Source organism: Jaculus jaculus, chromosome 7, assembly GCF_020740685.1.
Source record: "Jaculus jaculus isolate mJacJac1 chromosome 7, mJacJac1.mat.Y.cur, whole genome shotgun sequence".
Lineage (NCBI taxonomy): Eukaryota > Metazoa > Chordata > Mammalia > Rodentia > Dipodidae > Jaculus > Jaculus jaculus.
The window spans coordinates 114,449,667-114,465,616 of NC_059108.1; the positions used below are offsets into that span (position 1 = coordinate 114,449,667).

Sequence of the window (15,950 nt, forward strand, 5' to 3'; positions counted from 1 at the left end):
TTGGCTTTTTTTTTTTTTTTTTTTTTTTTTTCCCAATAGGAAAGGCTGAGAGGAGGGAGGTTCTGAAGTGTCTCTGTCCAGTGTGGTTTCTTCAGCTCTAGCTACTCGAAGGCTTTTAGAATGACCCTCCCTTCCCTTGCTCTGTTGGTTGAGAAGTAGTTAAGGATCCCTAGAGCTAAAACTTCGCCTGCATTTGTTGGTTGTCTGCTAACCATCTTTCCACACTTGTGAACAGCTCTGGAATGAAGCTCTTCAGCTACAACCTTTGAGTGTATAACTGGTTGCCTGGCAGGATTTAAATGGTACAGCTTTGTGGCTAGAAGGCTTGAATTGGAACTCATGTCTTTCTTTTTCACATGTTTTCACTACGGTGTATAGTCTATACTATTGCATTGTAAGAAGGAAGTGGAATTTGAGGCTATCCAGTTACAGTTTGGAGAATGAGAAGAGGAAAAGTAAACCGAATAATCGCTACAACAATGAATCCAGCTCACCCCACTCCCTTCATGCCATCTGCAATGCTTTCCTTCCGATAGATCAGTGATCTGCAGAGGGCACCATGCAACTCTAAAAGAAGCATAGAAGTGGATCTTCATAACCTTGTAGTAACTAGACAGTAGTTCTGTGGACACAGCACCAAGAACAGAGAAAACGACTGAGCTTCATCAACATGAAATAATTTAGCCAGGCATGGTGGTGCAAGCCTTTAATCCCAGCACTCTGGAGGCAGAGGTAAAAGGATCACTGTGAGTTTGAGGCCAGCCTGAGACTACATAGTGAATTCCTGGTCATCTTGGGATAGAGTGAGACTCTACCTCAAAAATAAATAAATATTTTCAAAAGCTGGGAATGCAGCTCACTGGTAGAATTCTTGCCTCAGTTGTGTGAGATCAAGTTTGATCTTCAGCCACAAAACCACTTTTGGACTTCAGAGGACATTATCAAGAAACATGAAAGTATAGAATGGAAAAAAAATTATTTGTAAACTGTGTTTCTGTGAAGGGACCTATATCTAAGGAAACCATAAAGTTATTTAAAAAATTTAGAAAAGGAAAAAACAAGTACATGAATAGATGCAGTTCTCCAAAGAAGATTTACAAATAGCCAAGGACACATGAAAACATGCTTGGCTTGGTTATTAAACAAAGCAAAGCAAAATAAAAATAAAATGAGTTACTATTTCACATCTACTATGATAGCTAATTTAAAAAGTCAGATAATAGCAAGTGTTGGCAATGACAGAGAAACTAGGGTTCTCACCTGCTTATAGGAATGAAAAATGCTATGCTTGTTTTGAGGGGAAAATCTGGCAGTTCCTCAAACATCTAAACTTAGATTCTTTAATAAGATACAGCCATTCTACTCTTAGGTTTCTACTCAAGATAAATGAAAAGATACAGCCACATAAAACTTGCACATTTATAACAGCATTATTCATTTTAGAATCCCTTCTCAAGCAGAAGCAACAACACAATGTCCTTCAATGACTGAATAAAATAAATGTGGCATAAATAAAACAGTGAAATATTCTTTGGCTGTGAATGAGGAATGAAATATAGATGCATGACAAACATAGCTAAAAGCTGTATGCTGGGGCCTGAAGAGATGGCTTAGCCGTTAAGGTGCTTGCCTGAAAAGCCGAAGGACCCAGGCTTGATTCCCCAGGTCCAATGTAAGCCAGATGTACAAAGGGGCACATGTGTCTGAAGTTTGTTTGCAGTGGCTAGATGCCCTGGTGTGCCCATTCTCTCTCGCCGCCTCTTTTTCTCTCTCAAGTAAATAAGTAAAAATAAAATATTTAAAAAATATTATGCTAAGTGAAACAAGCCAGTCACAAAGGACCCTGTTATTGTATGACTGCATTTATATGAACTGTCTACATTGAGCAAGTCCATACACATAGCAAGTAGACTGATGGTTGTAGGGGGTGTGAACATTTGGAAGTAACAGTTGCAAAGTCATCAGGGGTTAGTGGAAATGCTCTAAAACTTATTATGGTGATGGTCCCAACTCTGAGAATATTCTAAAAACTATCACAGCACACAGTCTAAGTGAGTAGGTTGTAGGTTATGCAGGCTATACCTCAATAAAGTTGTTTTTAAAAGAAAGGTATAAGAAGCTTGGCTTTGTTCTCCACTACTGGAACAATCCAAGCTATTTTGGACTATGCCATGAGTAAAACTTCAGTTAGATGAAACCTCTAAAATTTGGATCAAAATGAATATAGCATTTCAATTTGGGTTTTACCTGGAGTGTTTGTGCCTGTTCACCTACAATTTCAGTGTCACTGGTTTTTCTTTTGTTGTTGTTTTGAAGTAGGGTCTCACTCTGGCCTAGGCTGATGTGGAATTCACTAGGTAGTCTCAGGCTGGCCTCAAACTCACAGTGATCCTCCTACCTCTGCCTCCCAGGTACTGGGATTAAAGGCGTGTGCCACCATGCCTGGCTCCATGCCACTTCATTTCTCAACTCCTATGACTTCTCGATAGCATTTGACATGTTATCTCTCCATTGGGGTCTTCCATAAGAATACCTTCTTCAGATTTTCCTCCTAGACCTCCTGACTTTGGCCACCTCAGTGAGCAGCTCACGAGCCTCTTCCTAGGCATTAGATGTCTTGTCATCCCCATTAGCTCTGCCTTAAGTCTCTGCTCACTGCACCTAAGGTGACATCATCAACACTAAGTCTCCATCACCATCCCTGTGTTGAAGCCTCAAAATGTCCTCCATCCCTCCCAGAGAATAAAAAGAGGATTAGATAAGGTTGATTGATGGCTGTGGACTGTGCCTGCTGAGCTCCACTGTGGACAAATGAAGGTGTGACCTCAAATGCAATCTGTCCTGATTGAGCCAAAAGGGACCCAGTAGCTCTTCTAGACATGGTCCTTTCTAGACACTAGAAAATTTATTGCAATTCTGAGTAATCAGGAATACTTTTATAATAAAATAGGGTTTTTAGTCCACACTTAAGCTTCGTGGGCCTCTAGCTAAGATACTGGTCACCGTGTGTCTAGATGGACACACGGAAGTAGAAGGAGCTGATTTAAAGGATCAAGTTGACCATGAAAACCTACAAGGTCAGACTTGGCTCTTTGGGATGATTCGTTTGTCACAGCAGGTAATCTCGATGCTATGACAGGAAAGGCGATTCCACGGAGCTGCTGCTGGTGTCCAGCAGTGAATGATGCCGCCTGTCAGCTCTGTGCTTTGCTCCTGGCTTTTTACCACGACATTTCCACGTGGACCATCTGAAAACCCTGATCTGAACCTGTCTGCCCTTCCTTCCCCATTCGAGCCACACTCGCCCTCCAGCTAGAGCACACGGAGGTGCCCAGCTGACCATCTCTGCACTGGTCTTAACAGCCTGGCACATCTGCATCATGTATCTGCATGGCCTGTCCCCTCATGCCTCTCAGATCTCTGCCCAGAGCCACCGTACTTTTCTCACCATATCCCCATACTATCCTACATTTTAGCTGCTGTGTTTTTTTTTCATAACGGTCATAGCTACCTGGTATTATATTAAATAATATTTAGGTGGTGTGTGTGTGTGTGTGTGTGTGTGTGTGTGTGTGTGTGTGTCTTCCTGAGTGCCGGTTCCATGAGACAAGAGTTCTGTTGTCAATCACTGCTGAATCCTTGGTGGTGCTAGAATAATGTCTGGCATGAGGCAAATGGCCACTAAATGTTTATTACGTGAATACATGAGTGGACAAGCAAATGTGTGATGTCATTTCCCAGCCCAAAACTCTTCAGAGGTTCTCCATTGCCTCAGAACTAAATCCAAAGCCAAATTCCTCACCTACTGCATGGGTGCCTCCACCTCTCTGTGCATGTTTCAGGCCACAAATATAGCTGTCCTCTTTCTTACTCATTTGCACCTTTGGCCATCTCTCAGTTCCCAAATAACTGAGCCTGTCCCCTGCCCTTAGAGTCTCTCAAAGTCCCTGTCTTTGAATTTAGGGGCTCCTGCTCATTGAGATCTCAGGTTCGCTTGTCATCAGCTCAGAGGCCATTTCTGACCTCCCTCAATTCTAACGCCGTATCACTCTTTCTAGTACTCACACTTAGTGAAACTATACTATGGCACATTTTTTGGTGAGTGTAGGTTTACGTGTGTGTGTATAAGATGTGTGTGGGCATACATTTGCCATGGCACATGTATGGAGGTTAGAAGACAAACATAGGTTGCTGGTTTTCTGTTTGAAACAAGGTCTCCCTTATTGTTTTGTCACTGGGAAGGCCAAACTATTTGACCCACCAGCTTGGGGATTCTCCCGACTCCACCTCCCATTGCCATAGGCACATCAGGATTATAGATGCATCCAGCTTTATGTGGATACTGGGGAGCTGACTTCCAGTTGGTAGGTTTGCACAGCAAGCACTTAACTGCAGAGTCATCTCCCCAACCTCCCTTTTCTTTTAACTGTCTTTCTCATGTGCCCAGTACGTAACCTCCATGATGGCAAAGACCCTGCACATCTTACACACTGCAATGTCTCTGATGCCTAGCATACCTGTGACATATAGAAGTCACTCAGGAAGTAGCAAATTTTCTTTAAATATTATTTAAGTTTTTAATTTTTATTTATTTACAAGGAAAAAGAGATAGAGAAAAAGAGAGGAGAGAGAGAATGAGTGAGCAATGCAAGGGCCTCCAGCCATTGCAAATGAACTCCAGATGCATGCACCACTTTGTGCATCTGGCTTTATGTGGGTGCTGGGGAATCAAAACTAGGTCATTAGGCTTTGCAGGCAAGCGCCTTAACCACTGAGCCATCTCCCCAGCACAGGAAGTAGATTTTGAATAAAAGAGCGAGTTTTCTGAAATGGATAGAAGACAGACCTCATCAATGCAGGGAAATAGCAGCAGAAATTTTTTAGAGTTTCAATTCATTTACATTGCATTGCTCATTGCTTCTTGTAGGAAGTAAAGGGAGAGTAGTTTGATAATATCCTGGTCACTGTCCTTTCTGAGGCTGGCACTACAAATAGCATCTAGGACTGCAACAGCATGCTTCTCAGTGCTGTGCCTGAATCAATTTGGGGCTGATGTGTCAGTGATGCATACACAATGCAACAAGACATTTAATATACTTTCTGGGCACTGGGGCATTTAGTTCACTTGTTTTTATGACTGACTGATATTAGCTGAAAATAAACTTCTGGTAATTTGTTCTCTCTTCTTCAGTGAACATTATTTAATAAGATGAAAATGGCTAAGTATGGTAGAGAACATTACAAAATGGAATAGTCTATCAGAATTGAAGAGAATATATCAGACTCCTGGCTTAAATGTCACAATCTATGGTTGAAACTATTCAAAATGAAAATTTTGTCTCACTTTCTGGAGTCGATGATTCGCTTATTTATTAAACAATGCTAAACAGAATTCCCTTGGGGATGCTTTTCCTCTCCTCTGTTTCTGTGTATGAGCATACAAAATCCCAGCATCTGTCTCACCTACTGGCACTGTGATGGTAAACCGACCCAGGAACCAGCCAATGCTTTAAAGCCCATACCTTCCCATCTGTGGGCACTGCGTCCCATGATGCCAAGGCTGAGGAGAAGATGGGGAGGGGGGAGGGAAACACTGGGGGACGAAAGGAACAGTGAAAAAGACCTCAGTGACAAGCTTATTCCTACTATTATTGATAATTCCATTTTTTTCCTTTGTCACATGACTTAAGTATTTTGATGTAGGGTACGTGCACAGACAGGAGCTAAACATGGGAGACAACTCTGCCACAGGTTGAGGGACTTTCTTTTTTTCTTTCTTTTTGTTTGTAAGCAGAGAGAGACAGAAAAAAGGGTGTGCCATGGCCTCTAGCCATTGCAAAAGAACTCCAGACACAATGCATCACTTTATGGGCCTGGCTTTATGTGGGTACTGAAGAATTGAACCTATGCCATTCGGTTTTGCAGGTAAGCACCTTAACCACCGAGTCATGTCACTAGCCCCAGGTTGGAGGACTTTCTGGGTCATGAATAATAAACTCTATGCAGAATGCTGACAGCCACTAGACAAAGCTCATGCTGTTGAGTGGACAATCCAAGACCATAAGATGTCAAAATCCTGTGAGCCAGGTTTGTCTCTGGCTTCACCTGAGGTTGCTCCAAAATCCCAGGGAGCCTTGGCTACTGGGGAGAAACAGTGTAGTTTCCCTAGCAACGTATGGGCCCTGCAGCAAGTCTTAGTCACCTGTGTGAAGTGATTTTTACTTGGAGCATGTGTATGTAAATGACCTCAATGTGCTACATTTCACTGTCTTAAAGGATGGCTGAAGCTCCTCTGGACTCGTCACTCTAGAAAACGCAGCTGGTTATATAGCTTACATCTTCTGCGCACTGAGTATCTTTAGAAGGGTTTTACTATGTGACAAAAAAAACAAAACAAAACACACATATAAGAGGGCTTTATGTCCCAAATAGTCCCTACTTCGTGATGTAGGCTGAGAAGAGTCAAGACTGACCCACCAGGAGCCTTAGTTTTCAATTAACAACTTACTTCCGGGCAATTTACTGTGCCCTCAAACGCTCCATATCTTTGTACCTTCTGTAGTTGAGAAGCTACCCCTCCCCTTTACCTGTTCATTTTCTCCTGCTCCTTTGAGAGCCAACAACAATCTCCAATTAGACATTGCTAGAATTTGATGTTCTTGGAGCATTCTGTTTCCCTTTCTCAGAAGATAGATTGTCCTGGAGCAGGAGAGTTCTCTTGGTCATCTTTCCCACTGGAGGGCAAGAATTAGTTTTTGTTTGTTATTTGCTATTTGTTACTTTTTTTTTTAAATTGCCTGCATTACCAGTGCCCTATAGAGCACCTACCAGGAGAAAGTGCAGAAAGTGTCTTCTGAATGAACAGATGGATGAGTGGATAAATTTCAGTCAGGAAATTGGTGCAGGAGATTTTTGTGTGATGGGGCCTGGGCGGACTCGCAGTTCAACAAATCTGAGGTAGCAGCAGGGAGGTGGGGAGTCTTCAATGCCAAAGTCTAGAGGCAGAAGAGGAGGGGCTTTCATCGAGGCTGCTAACCCTTGGTCCTGGATGGGCTGCAGCACTGGAGCCACGTTTTGAGACAATGCTCCCTGTGAGGCTGTGGGTCCATTTCAACCTGCAGTATGAGTGTGTTCACCTAAGATGCTGACCAAGGCTCTTTGGGAAGTGGTTAGAATGCTAGACCCAGAGGCAGGGCAGAGGCCCAAATCATTCACAGTCATTTTTATTGTCATTCCTACGGGGCACTCAAAAGTGGTACAGACAGGAAAGCTTGAGCAAGGATGCATGGTGTTACAGAGCACAGGGTGAGTAGACAGGGTACCCAGACCTGGCTGAGGAGGTTCCTACTTCCACCCTTATCTTTCATTTTGGGGTATAAAATAACCTCTTTGTGTTTGACAGAATGGATCTGAATGTGGTTTAACATTGTACCTCGAGTCAGAATAGGAGAACGTTCAAATTCAGAATGATCACACTCTAGCAAATTCTCAACTTTGTTATTTTAACCAAGCATGTCTTTCAGTTTCAAAAATGTAACTGCAGGGCTGGAGAGATGGCTTAGCAGTTAAGGTACTTGCCTGTGAAGCCTAAGAACTCATGTTTGAACCTCCAGGTCTCACATAGCCAGATGCACAGTGACACAAGTGCACAACACGCACGTGCACATAAGGCTGTGCACACAAGGGTGCATGCATCTGGAGTTCATTCATACTGGCTAGAAACCCTGGCATACCCATTCTCTCTCTCTCTCTCTCTCTTTCTCAAAATAAATAATAATTTTAAAAATGTAACTCACTTAAGTGAGCTAAAGAAATTAAAGTGGGAATGCAGAGATTGAATGGAGAGGGAATGCCACCTTTTGTGGAGATTCTTTCTCATGGTCTATGCTGCCCCTAAAAGAACCTGATGCCCACATACTCCCTCCTCCTCCATTATACAGATGTAGAGCCAACGTGAGGCATGTTACATGTCCTGGACAAGGTAGACCAGCCAAGGTGCTTTCCCCATGGTGCCTCCAGAGAGCTGGGTATCAGAGAGGAGAGCTAACCTCGAAGCAGGTGACACTTCCCTGATCTGAGCAGCAGGGCTGCAGGAAGATGCTGACATTTGTATTGTGTCACCCTTACCTCCCCCCTCAGATGAAGACAGAAATATTTCACAAAGAAAATCCAATAAGACTTTAAGGGAAATCCCAGATCACAGTCCACATACCATGGGCACAGGCTTTAAAATAGCTGCATGTTAATTAAATCAGTTAAACTAAATGTGATTGAAGAGGACCATGGAGTCAGGCATCTTGGATGCAAGCCCTCATTCCTCACTAACTGCTTTAAGACTTCAGATACCCGAAGTCTGGATTTCTCCAAGGTGGGGAACCACCAGTGTCTTTTACCTGTTCCAGAAGATGGAGGAGTAACAGATCCTGGGCTGTCATCTTCAGGCTCTGAGACAGTGACAGTGGGGACTGTGTCAGGACTTGGTTTCAGACAGAGGTCTTGCTTCTCTGGAGTCGTCTCATGGGTAGCAGTTACAGCAGAGGTTTCTATCTCTGTCAGCGTGATCTTGATGGGAGCAGTAACCAGAGGCGCACTGTGCTGCTCCTCAGACAGCTCATCGATGTAAGGAGCAAAGGTCGATTCTTCAAATAAGTGGTCCTTGATGATCTTTCCCTCCACAGGAGCTGGCTTTTGAGGTGCATGGACCCCGTCTGGACTTGTGGAGATTTCAGTGTCCTTATTCTTAAAGTCCAAGTCTTTATCTTTGAGTTCAGGAGAATGTGGCGCCTGACACTTCCCCTCCTCTGGCCTGGTTATGTCAATGTATCTGTCGGCTTCTCCTTTCAGCTGGTCTAGGGGGTCAGCTAGGATCTTGTTCACTTCAGTGGACTCAGCAGGAGTCATCTCTATTCCAGAATCAGAACTTAATAAGCCACGAGGCTCCATCCCAGGCACTTCTGGTAAGGGGGGCCCAGGGGTCCCCACTTCCTCAGGACTCTCTGAAGTGATCACGTGGCCGTTTTCCTTCTGAAGAATTCCAGTGAAGTATGTAGAGTCCTCCTGAGGTGGGTAGCAGATGTCAGAGATAAGAGAAGTGTAACATGTCCCTTCTCCGTCTTTCAGTGTTGAGAAGGAATGATCCAGGGCACTGGAAACAGCAGACATACCTATCAATTAAAACAGTAGCAGACTGTGAGTAGGCAACCAGCTATACGTTTCTCTTCTGCTAAACCCACCATCTAGTCCATCTTGTGGAGACATGACATCCTTTCTCTTGAGGACCCCAAAGCACCACATGCCTCGTTTTCCTTATATATGCAATAGTCTACCACTCTTATACTTCTTTGAGTCTTTTTTAAAATATTGTTTATTTATTAGAAAGAGAGAGAGAGAGAGAGGAGAGAGAGAGAAAATGGGTGGGCCAGGACCTCTAGCCACAGCAAATGAACTCCAGATGCAAGTGCCACCTTGTGCATCTGGCTTAACATGGGTACTAGGGAATCAAATCTGGGTCCTTAGGCTTTGCAGGAAAGTGCCTTAACCCCAATCCCATCTCTCCAGCCCCACTCTGGTACTTTCTATGAGACAGCCCCAAGAAACTCACATAGGTCCAGATATGCTGAGGACAAATCCCAGAAGACACAAAAAAGTTATTTCCAGCACACAGTGTCTAAGTTGACTTAGTTTTATTAAAAAGAAACTCTCTTTACATCTATATTCTTAATGGACCTTGACATACATGTGGAAATGGAGGTGAACTCAAGTTTGTAAATAAATAATACAGTGCAGTTAACTGGAGAGGGGCTACTCTTAGAGTCTCACAAAACTGTGAGAAGTTTCCAGAAATCCTTTGGCCTGTCCTTTGCTCACTTTTGGGCTCACTCTTTTTGTATTGCCCCAGACCATTTTCTTTCCTAAGGTACTAAGACGAAAGATCTCCTAGTTTGGGGCCTCATGCCAAAGTGGCATCAACTGAATGGCACACTTCTCTCTTTCTTTGGTTTCCCCTCATTACATCTTCTTCCTCATTCACATCTTTACTGCCAACTAGTTGCTTTCAAATATCCAAAATATTACTCTAAGAATTTACTCAACTGGTGGTGCTAAAGACAAAACAATAAGTTTGAGTCAACAGAATGTGTCAATTGGGCTTTCATCCAGCTCCCCAAATGCATGAACTATGAGAAGAAAATCCTCTATTGTTTTTCTTTGCTGTAAATGCTACCAGAGAAGGGGGAAAAATGAATGTCTATTAAGGATTCACTATATTCAAAACAGTGGAATTTTTGCTTTATTCTTCTAAGAATTTTATAAATAAAGCCCTACAGTTTCAATGCCATACAAATGTACCACACACATATAAATATAACCCCACACAAAACACACACACACACCATGCACAATATAAAAACTCTACACACAGCTAGAGATCATACCAGAGCAAATCATCAACTCATAAAGCTAACAAAAGTGGGCACACAGAATGGCTCTAGCTAAAGGGAAGGAAAAAAAAGAGAACAGCTTAAGTCAGATCCATAGCATTCCACTCAGTAGAAGTCTTGTCTGTGCTATGGACTGGAATGAAACTCACTGACTCCTCAGAAGAAAGACAGGCAGTGATAAGCTTAAAGGTTCTAGGGTCAGAAAGCTTGCCAACAATCTTCTCAAGGACCCAGAGACTCAAAGATACTTCGAGTTACAATAACCAATTGCCTAGTTCACAAACCACATTTTCTGGTTGTGGGGCAAACAATAAAGATTTACACATGAAGTATAATGCCCCAAACATTATGTTCTCATCAGAAAGACACCAAATGTCAAATGTCAGAGAAAGGAAGGCAAGAAAGTACAGAGACAGCCTGTAGCTGACCTCATAGTCAGAAATACTAAACAATGTCTAATTTTAATTTTGTATACTTCTTCTCCCTCCTTCTCCTCTTCCTTTTCTTCCTCCTTCTCCTCCTCTTCCTCCCTTCTCTCTTTCCTTCTCTCCTCTTCCTCTGTCTCTCTCACTCTCTTTCTCTTTCTGCTCTCCCCAAGGCACAAGTTGGCCTGGGCTGGAGATCTCCAGTCTCAGCCTTTCAAGTACCAAAGCTGTTTTAGCTTGTGTGATAGAATTTCTTTATCCCTATCATTCTGCCTTTAACTGGAACTGCCTTATCTCCTCACCTCTCTTTTTGACTATTCTCCCTTTCTATTTACTTTTGCCTTTTCTGTTTTTGTCTGTTGCTCTAATAGCAATCAATAGCCTTACTCTGATTGCTTTCTTTCCATTCTTACCATTCCTAATTAATATCTTGGTGCACACTTGCTATCCTTGTTTATTTATTCCATCAAAGTTAGTAGAGTCAAAGGGATCATAGTTTTTATTTCGTTACAACTATATGTTCATAGAAGGCTAATCCATATAATTCTGGATACTTCTGTAGTGAGTATTCTACTCTTGAAGTGGTGCTAGAAAGTGTGCCTAGTGTCCTGAGTATGGGGGAGGGGTGAGGGTTTATCTACTGAGCGCAGCTCAAGTCCTGAGGGAAGGAATGACACCTCTGTCCTACTAAAGGAACACAGGTGAATAAAAATACCCAACCAGGCTGGGGAGAAGTTTCAATGGATAAAGTGTTTGCCATGCAAGTATGAGTACCTGAGTTCAAATTCCCAGAACTCATGTAAAGCCAGCCACTGAGATGGGTGTCTATAATCTATAACCTACAGTAAAGATGGGAGGCCAACATGCACGCGTCTGGAGTTAGTTTGCAGAGGCTGGAGGCCCTGGCACACCCATTGTATCTCTCTCTCTCTAACTGCCTCTTTCTCTCTCTGTCTGTCATTCTGAAATAAATAAATAAAAGTAAGCAAAAAATTTTTAAAAATGTAAATTGAGGCTGAAGAGATGTCTTAACAGTTAAGGCTCTTGCATGTGAAGCCTCAGGATGTATGTTTGACTCTCCAGATCCCACATAAGCCAGATGCACAAAGGTGAGGCAAGCGCAAGGTTGCACATGCCGACTAGGTGGAGCAAGCATCTGGAGTTTGATTTTGGTGTGCCAATTCTCTCTCCCTCCCTCCCCACCCTCTCTCTCTCTCTAAAAAAGAAAAAGAAAAAAAATTACAAGGATGTAAATTGGTCTAATCACTATGGAATCATTGTAGCGGTTCTTATAAAACCTAAAAATAGAACTATCGTTTGACCTAACTATAGCACTCTTGGGTCCCAAACAATTATTAAGTCAACATACTGCAGAGATACTTGAACATCGGTGTTTATTGTAGCACTGTTTATATTAGCTAAGGTATGGCCTTAGCCTAGATGACTATAAAGAAACCATAGTACATATATGCAATCGAGTTTTACTCAGGCATGCAGGAGAATTGAATTATATTGTCTGCAACTCTAGGTTATCATATTAAGGGAAACAAACTAGATAAATAAATATAACAGGTTTTCTTTCATTAATGAATTCTATAATATATATGCATAGAATGTGTATATATATATGTATATATATATGTGTGTATGTGTGTGTGTATGTATGTATACACATATACATACACACACATATATAACCATTATACACACATAGACACATATATAACATGAACTCAGAAGGGAGTTTGGAGGCAAGGACGAGCAGTGAAAGCAAAGGATGGAAGGAGGGAGACAGGTGAGGGTGGGGAAGGGGAACATGATACACTTGAAAGGATTTGTCTTTATGAGCCTAATCACTATGTTCATAACACATGCCAATAAAAGTAGTAATAATACACTATTAACATAATGAGATCAGTGGTAGCTCTTGAGAGCTTGCTGAGTCATAATTCCAAGCTTTTCCCTTACATTGACTCTTTTGTTCACTGAAGCAGTCCTAGAAGGCATGTGGTGATGGGCTCATTTTATAGATGAGAAAACTGAGGGAACAATAAAGTTAAGAACTCACTCAAGAGCTCATAGGATGGAGGTGGTGGTTCCAGGACTCAAAGCCGGGAAAGTTCTTCTAATGCCCTGCACATTGTCTTGAATAAGTTTGTAAATATTTTTTTTCTACACAATTTTGTATCATCATAATATAAATAAACAATGTTTGTATTTTCCTACCTTCCTGCTTGTGTGGAACAAGCTATTGTTTGTTATGGGGATTGAAAATGGCCCAGACTTCTCTATTCTGGCATTCTCCTGACTCAGCACTTTGGTGCTATTTTCCTCTTTGGAACTCCTCCTGCAGCCTCATAACCAAGTGTCTTTATTCCAAGTTTGGGGCTCCCATATCACCCCTTTAAAGAAGAGACCCCAGGCCACCAAATTCAAGTCGCAGCCAGTTCTGTTCTCCCCATACCCTGAGAATCGTGTTTCCTTCTAACTTTCTCTATTTTTTCCAATATCACCTCTCTCCTTCCAATATATAATTAACTCCTTTTTATTACTTAATTGTTGATTGTCCTTTCTTGCTAGGCATGCGCTAGGAAGGCAGGAATCTTTGGCAATGTTATTCAGTAAGACAGCCCAGCAAATAGAATGAGTCCCAACACATAGTGTGTACTCAATAAATGTTTGCAAACTGAAGAAAAATAACTATAAAATGTAGAATTAATCATACATGTGGAGACAATGTAAGAAAGTGGGTTGGAAATTTCCCCCAACTTGCTAATGGCACTCACTTCATTCAACAAGTGGCTTAACTTGTGAACAACAGACCACTTCACATATGTACATTTCATCAAAAGTTATAATTTAATTTCCTTTGCACGTGTCAGCCCCCCTTTCCAAATTAGATCCCCAAAATATGAAGCTCAATGCAAAAAGAGTAGTACTTAATGGCCCACACATACATCAACCAGCAAAAGATAATGTCAATCCACGAGTGCAGACAGACCTTCTTCCGAAAGAATTCTAAAAGCTCCGCCCGCCGGGCATGGTGGCGCACGCCTTTAATTCTCTTTAATTCTCTTTAATACTCGGGAGGCAGAGGTAGGAGGATCACTGTGAATTCAAGGCCAGCCTGAGAGGCCAGTCAATTCCAGGTTAGCCTGAGCTACAGTGAGACCCGACCTTGAAAAATAAACAAAACCAAACAAATAAAAGCTCCTCCCATCGTTCTTTGCACTTATCCTACTTGTCGGCTCCACTGCAGGCAGAGAAATCAATCCACTGGCGTTTGGATCCTGAGATTCCCTGCCACAATTATTCGGAACCGCCTTCAGGTGTTAATAAGTAGTTGTCTAGGAATAATAGTGATCTGGAGATATGGGTGGGAAAGGGACTTCACCGCCACAGAAAACACAGTAGATAGCTCCCAGGACAGTATCAGAGTTATTGCCGTTCAACTGGTAATATTTAGTGCTTCGGTTCACTGGCCAGCACAGTGCTTTCAGCCATAACCACTTTTAGATGCCATCCGTTCCCTGTGGCTCCATGTCTCTTACTACCTGCGTTATCACAGTAAACACAGCATCACTGGCTTGGGACCAGGCTGCAGGGCTGGCTCTTTTCTGCATCTCAGCATAATCCTAAAATTCTGCAGCGTGGCATTTGAGACACAGAATTCCTCCTTCCCCACAGCCAGCTTCCATCACTCCTCTGACTTACCCTTCTATCCAGGCATGCAGAATCCTCCACTGATCACACTTGTGCTATCAACATTTTGGGCCCTCTTTTATTCTCCAAACATCAGCTTTCAACGAATAAATAAGAAAGAAATAAAACCACCAGCCACTTCTTCAACACTTGATCTTTCCAAGCCGCATCTGAATCTACTCTCGAGCCTCAAGCCATGAAGTATGAGGTGATGTACTGATTGGCTGGCTTATTCTAGCATAGCTGCTATTACAAAACTGAATGGCTTATTCTAGTATAGCTGTTATAACAAAAAAATGTCACAAACCAGATAGCTATCACACAACAGACATTTATTCTGTAGGCTGGAAAGTTCTAGATTGGAGTGTTCATAGGTTGTCTGGTGAGTGCCTGCTTCCTCGACGGTAATCTCTCTGCTGTCACCTCATATGGCAAAAAGAATGAGGGCTCTGTACAAGGCCTCTTTTATAGAGGCACTCATCCTCATGACCTACTCACCTCCCAGAGCCTTTGACATGCAAATGCTATCACATGGGTAAGACTGTAACATACACACATGGAGGAACTTACTGTAGCCCTGCAAATACCTCCAGGAGCACACCACCCTCTCTGTTGGTCTTCCTTCTAATTTTGTTTTGTTTTGTTTTTTTGAGGTAGGGTTTCACTCTAGCACAGGGTCACCTGCAATTCACTACGTAGTCTCAGGCTGGTCTTGAACTCATAACTCATAGCAATCCTCCTACCTCAGCCTCCTGCATATTGGGATTAAAGGTGTGCACCACCATACCCAGGAGACAAATAGAGAGAGAGAGAGAGAGAGAGAGAGAGAGGGAGGGAGAGAGAGAAAGAGAGAGAATGAGCACAACTGGGCCTGTAGCTTCTGCAAACAAACTTCAGATGCATGTACCACTTTGTGCATCTGGATTTATGTAGGTACTGGGAAATCATTAGGCTTTAAGGGCAAGAGCCTTAACCTCTCTAAATCATCTCTGCAGCTCCTAATTCTTGTATCAAGAGATTTATATTGCTCATGACTCATGACTTATATTTACATATATCCAAGTTACTAAATAATCTTCCAGCTCCTAAAGTCTGAAGCTCATGGCTGACTCACTATAATATACTTGGTAAGCATCTAATGCAAAATAAATAATTGAATGAATGGGTCAATCCATGACTGGATTTATGCTATACAGCTGCCAAAAGCAAAGTTGGGCTAATTAAAACAAGTTACAAAGAGTACATTTTTAGCTCTGTATGTGAAAAACTTTAAGGGTGTGGTTATGTAGAAATGCAGTGGGGCTCATCTGAAAACAAGTGTGTTCTGATCACAGTAGATACTCTGACGAAGTCCAGTAGGAACCAACACTTTGTGAAAAGCTGG

The 15,950-nt window shown here is 42.3% G+C and overlaps 1 protein-coding gene across 1 annotated transcript in view; it reads right to left on the minus strand.

Annotated features, from left to right (window-relative positions):
* The window catches only part of Rtn1 (reticulon 1), a 249,418-nt gene that overhangs the window by 120,867 nt on the left and 112,601 nt on the right, over positions 1-15,950 (minus strand). The window contains exon 2 of the mRNA XM_004649232.2: positions 8,394-9,164. Within this exon, the coding sequence (XP_004649289.2) occupies positions 8,394-9,164 (771 nt within the window). The remainder of the gene's footprint in view (positions 1-8,393; positions 9,165-15,950) is intronic.